General features: G+C 29.6%; 1 protein-coding gene across 1 annotated transcript in view; it reads right to left on the bottom strand.

The window, feature by feature from the left end:
* Positions 1-2,289, bottom strand: part of LOC145277036 (vesicular glutamate transporter 1-like) — a 766,656-nt gene extending 764,367 nt beyond the window's left edge. Inside the window, exon 1 of the mRNA XM_080128665.1 lies at positions 1,919-2,289. Coding sequence (XP_079984791.1) covers positions 1,919-2,016 — 98 coding nt within the window. The 5' untranslated portion in view covers positions 2,017-2,289. The remainder of the gene's footprint in view (positions 1-1,918) is intronic.
* Positions 2,290-6,524: the final 4,235 nt, after the last annotated feature.

The following is a 6,524-nucleotide window of genomic DNA, read 5'->3' on the forward strand; positions in this document are numbered from 1 at the left end:
TTTCTTGCTAACGAACTTCTTCTATTGATATTGACAGTCAACACCAAACACTTTCACATTTTCGTCACATTTAGAATACTTTTTCTGGTGAATTAGAATGATTGAATATATATATATATATATATTTAGTGGAGATGGTAATTAATAAAAACTGAAGAAAGTGCTCAATACTGTTGTAGAGCAAATATGCGTTTTATTTTTTATATATAATTTTGATTTTGTTCAAGCTGGGGATAGGGAACCCTACCGGATGCTAGACATTCACCCTCTATGCATACAGTCATTTCAATCGATAGATCCGTTTAAAATTAAAACCGTTTTTATAAAATGAAATAGTTTGAATCTCTTGATTAACCGGGTATATTTGTGTAAGTTTTGTAAATTTTTGTCATGATTTCGGCTGTTCATATAATTACTGGAAAATACGTATGCGTGTATATTTTTCTATGCCTTTGCAAATCTATTGAATTATACCATATTTAACTTTTTTTTTTATTTTATTAAAACATACCATTGTTAATAATGCGTTTTAATACTCATAAATCAATTTATTTTCACAAGAAAATTGTGGTCTGTTACAAATAAATAATTATAGGTAGGCTTATGAAGATAGCACTCCATCTTTTTATTCCTTTAGTTTTATATATATATATATATATATATATATATATATATATATATATATATATATATATATATATTTCATGATTTTCTTGGGGGTACAAAACTTTATTAAGGCAATCATGAAGGGAAGACGTATTCCTTCGGAATTCATTTTATATATAAAAAAGAGATACATATATATATATATATATATATATATATATATATATATATATATATATATATATATATATGCATATTTTTCTATGTCCTTGTCTCTGGTTCTGCCTTTGTAGTCTCTCTATATATACATGTACACTTACACATTATATGTAAAAATTGACTGATATATACTTATATATGTAAGTATAGATGTATGAATATATTTATATATATAAATACATAAATAAATATTACTGGTATTGAATTTAATATGAGTATAATACTGTTCTTTACTAAATAACAAAATCTATAAAAATACATTTTAAATTCGACATCTACAATAGTGTGTTTAGCAAATGTGTACACACACACACATATATATGCGTGTGTGTATGTATATATGTATGTGTATATACATACATGTGTATGTATGTATATATATATATATAAATATGTAAAATACGGTTTATATTGTATATTAAGCGTTTACAACTATGTTTAATCAACTAAAACTCTGGAACTTCATTCTTAGAAATGCATTTAAAATCCTATTTTACAGATTTTAAGAAGAGTTTACTTACAAACTGAAAATTTGATGCATATTGACCACAAGAAATGTATATATTAACATTATTTTTAATATTGCATATGACTATTCAATAAGCTACAGTCCCTTGGAATATGCGCATATATATTTGTATATGTATATATCTATATATGTTTCTTAATGTTAGTGCATATGTATGTACACGCATATTTACTTACAGACACTAATAAATATATGCCGACACCTTATTTAATAATAATATATATGTGTGTGTGTGTGTGTGTGTGTGTGTGTGTGTGTGTGGATTTAAGCTTAATTCGTCATATGGATTGTAGAAGAAATTGAGATGTTTAAAGAAATAAGTATAATAGAATACACACACGCACGCATTCACGAATATATATATATATATATATATATATATATATATATATATATATATATCACTAAATAGAATATATATTAGACTTATTATACAACGGTTACATGACATTAAGTATAAATGTTTATGACAAGGCAATCTACGTCGAAACTGTCTTTGTTCTTTTTACTTTAATATTTTTTTTATCCAGAAAAGTTTGCCAAAACGAAAAGCGTCGAACTTACCCCTTTATAGCATTTATAGGCTTCATAGGAATGTCCGTGTTGATAGATGGTAGGGCCGCCTTAATACGCGGTAGGGATTCTATGAACTTGGACGTCATTGTTGCAAATGGTCGAATTCGATGTGAAATATACCTTTGTTAATAATGCTTAATCCCTGACAGTGTAGGTTACAAGAAAGCTATGGTTGAATAAAGGCCGAGCAGAAAGCAAAAACGTACAATTTTTAAACAGCACATACACGCGGCAGGCGATCTTCTCTCCTTGTATAGGTGCCGCTTTCGCGTGTTGTGTGTTGTGTGAAGCAGCCCGTGTGTAAAGCTACTCGTGCGTGTGTGTGTGTCTGTGTCTGTGTGTGTGCTTGTATATGTGTGAGTGCGCCGCCCGCACGTGCGCGCGTGCGTCACTGTGGTAGAGGTTTTTTTTTTACATTTACAGAACAACTAAAAGGTATAAGACACACTGAAAAATATCCATATGTATATGCATATATATATATATATATATATATATATATATATATATATATATATATATATATATATATAAATACTTGCGTGTGTGAATATTTTTGTGTATGTATTTGCCTATGTGTATATATTTATATATAAATATATATTTATGAATACATAAATATATACCTTAGTAGCTAGGGTCGTGTCACCTAGGATTTCTTTTATACATTTAAGAAGTATCACTACAAAAACGTGTATCTATCCACACACGTACTGAGCAAGCGTAAAGCAGTTATTAAATATTTACAACGAGCTTTTCTATGCAAACTAATTAGTATATGTTATATACGCACGCGTGCGTAAATGTCGACAACAGACTCACTTTTATATGCAGGATTTCATATATCAATATGGATGTGTGTGAGTTTGAATCTGTATTTAGGTACGGCTTAATACACACACACGCGCGCACACACACACACACACACACACGAACACATACACGCACATATCTATTATTTTGATTAGTTTTTCGTTTATATTCTTATATTATAAAATAATATATACATATTTCTGTTTCCATATTTATTTTAAAAATACAAAACATCACTACAACGACATAGTAGTAAATAACTTCTACTTGATAAGTATACTTTTATGCTGCAATATTTGTATATACACACGCATACACCCCCCATATATATATATATATATATATATATATATATATATATATATATATATATATATATATATATATATATATATATACTTAAATGCTGATGCCGCTGCGTGTTTTTATTTCCACAAATATATTGTCATAGCATACTATGTATATATGTATGTGTGTGCATATATATTCGATTATATATAAGCTTATAATTGTGCGTTTATATTATGAATTATATTTCTCAACGAATAATCTTGTATATATAAATGTATGTTTTTTTATTAGAATATATACATTCAATTACAACCAAGAATGTTTATGTATGTATGTATGTATGTATGTATGTATGTATGTATGTATGTATGAATGTATCATGTGTTTGTAAAGAATTTCCGTATGTGTTTAATTCTGAATTTGTTTTTGTGATTATTTAGGGTAATAGTATCTGTATGTGTGAGTAATGCTTATATGTAGGCATTTTATTTAATACGGGATGGAGGATTAACAGTGCTGACTTATAGATAGAAAGGACAGTCAGGCAGGAAAGGGGTGGGGACTTTTTTCAGCGAGTAGGTGCTGATATGTTGGTAAATGGGATGCAGGTGTGAGACTGCGAAAAACAATATGTGTGGGTGGTTGCGACTGAAACTGAATTGAGATAGAAGAGAAGAGAGTATCAATCGAGTAGGAGATACTGAAAGATAAAAAGTGAAATAGAAAATGAAAGTAAAAGTGAAAGTGAAAGTAAATATGAAAAAGTTTATGAAGAGAAAGAGACGGAGAGAGAAAGTAAGAGAGGAAAAGAGAGAAAGAGAAAGAGAGGAATGGAAAGCGAGAAAAAAAGAAAAAAAAGAAAAATTAGTTGGATTAAATTACGAGCGTAAAATATTGAAGGGGAAAAACTACTATAGAAAGATAAAGAGAAAGACAGATGAAAGGGAGGGGGAAAAGAATGAGAGAGGGAGGGAATAAATGTGTGCGTGATGGAGGTCGGTTGAGTAAATAGGAATAAAAGCGAATTGATGAGAAAAATAGTTCTCTCGACGTTTTAGAAATTGAGGAATTATTAGAAATTACTGAAAAGGAAAAGAAGAAAAAGAAGACGAAGAAGTGGAGAAAGAAGAAGAAGAAAAAGAAGAAGAAGAAGTGGAGGAGGAGGAAGAAGAAGAAGAAGAAAGAAAGGAGAATAAGATAAGCAAAACCAAATTTTAATGAATACGAAAAAACATAGAGAGAACAAAGCGATACAAGAAAAATGAAAACAAGGAAAGAAAAAAGTACAGAAGGAAAAGTATGCAAAAATGATAGGAATTCAAAAAAGAAAAAAATAGAAAGAGGAAGAATTGGAAAGGCATTGAAATGTATATATAAATCTCTCTTTCTCTCATTCTCTCTCTATCTCTCTCTCTCTCCCCCTCTCTCTCTCTCTCTATATATATATATACAGAGAGAGAGAGAGAGAGAGAGAGAGAGAGAGAGAGAGAGAGAGAGAGAGAGAGAGAGAGAGAGAGAGAGAGAGAGAGAGAGATTGCATAAACAACACACACACAAATATATATATATGATTTTATTACCGTTTTATCTACTTAGTTACACATGTTTCCGTTACGGAATCGTATCAACGATCCAGTAACTTCGTCAGGCTTTTCGTATTGATAATTATGGAGACAAAACTCTATTGATTATTATATTGTAGCAGATATATTGTAGCGATTTCGGAAAGTAATAAAAATGATGGGTGCCATCGGATAGAATTGAAATTGAAACCAAGACTCTCCAGTCGGAATCATAAGCATCTCAGCACCGGCCCTACATACATAAATATTTACTGTCTCCAATAGTTTTTGTCATCACGATTTGTATAAATTATTTTAGTTAATCATTTCTATCGATGTGGAATATCTACGATTCCAGGTGAGCATTGTCTGAAGGTAGTAGTTTCAATTCCACACAAAGCCGGGCAAAGGATTAGTTATCCAAACCGTAGTGAGATGACAAAAACTATTGAGGGCAGTAATTTCTATGGATGTAGTTGGGGAATTGGACATTTCTATCTCGTTGCGGTTAACCTGACGATGGCCAGATGAATAATTGTCCAAAACGTTGTGAACAACAACTAGAAGATTGTCCAAATAATTAAATAAAATAAATTATACAAATTACGTATATGAAAATAATTCTAAATTAATTCAATGATATTCAAGGAGGAGTTTGATCCAGACTTTTCGCACACACAAGGTCACGTTTATATATATATATATATATATATATATATATATATATATATATATATATATATACATATATATATATATATGTGTATATAAAGATTTTTATGTGTACATAATTTTATAACACTTTTGAAGAACACAGAACGTAGTGTCATAATTAATTGCTGGGAGTTTAGTTTTCTTTCTATAGTTAAATATACACCATTAAAAAGAAACTTTCGAAAAGAAGACCAAAATACACTTCAAAAGTATATTTCTCCTAAGCATAAATTAGATAAAAGTTGGCTGAAAGACGTCTCGATAGGGTTTTTTTCTGCCCCCCACCCCTTATTTATCCGTTTTATCTAATTTATGCTTAGGAGAAATATACTTTAGAAGTGTATTTTGGTCTTCTTTTCGAAAGTTTCTCTTTAATGGTTTATGTTTAAACTATAGTATATATATATATATAGTCATCGAAATATAGTATTATTTCGCTCATCAGTGCGGCTAGACAAACAACTACCTCAAGCCAGTATGCAAATATTTCCGTGTGCTAGAACGTTTTCATCTTAAATTCTACGCAGCAATGCAGAATGTAGAAACTATGCATAAATAGAATTTAGTGTAATAATTACATGAAAAAATCACCTAAAATCATAGAAACATAAATAAGTAATCAATTTACATTCATTTTACACAGGACTATGCAAATTAGTAAACTTTCACATAGTCGCTCGCATATCTATGATATTTTATTTATTTAAGAAGTTCGAAGTAGTATTCAAAAAAGTTCGTTTATTACATTTTTAAATATAAAAAGTAGAATTTTACTGAATCGTTGGGTCACACCAACTACCATTATTAATTTCACTTTCATTAAACAATAAATTTAATTACATACCATTGGACACAATAAATGCAGGTGAATAAGCTAGGAGATCAGTATTTTATCGTTTGTCGAGTCATACCAAGGAACAAAAAGAACGGTAGCTGATGAGGTAATGATCAAGATTAGGTGGAACAATCATAGACATGGAATGGCGACTCTTTTAAAAATGTATATAGTAGATAATAAAACGAGGAGCTTTCGAGTCATCCTCGACTAAGACTAACAACTTAATATATTTTATATTATTATTCTTATGATTATTATTATTATTATTATTATTATTATTATTATTATTATTATTATTATTATTATTATTTGTGGTAAGACCTCAGAGTCAATTGCGCACCTTGCAGCATGGTGTAGTGGACTGGCCCACAGAGAG

The sequence above is a fragment of the Euprymna scolopes genome, chromosome 5 (genome assembly GCF_053919585.1).
Source record: "Euprymna scolopes isolate OS-2025 chromosome 5, ASM5391958v1, whole genome shotgun sequence".
NCBI lineage: Eukaryota > Metazoa > Mollusca > Cephalopoda > Sepiida > Sepiolidae > Euprymna > Euprymna scolopes.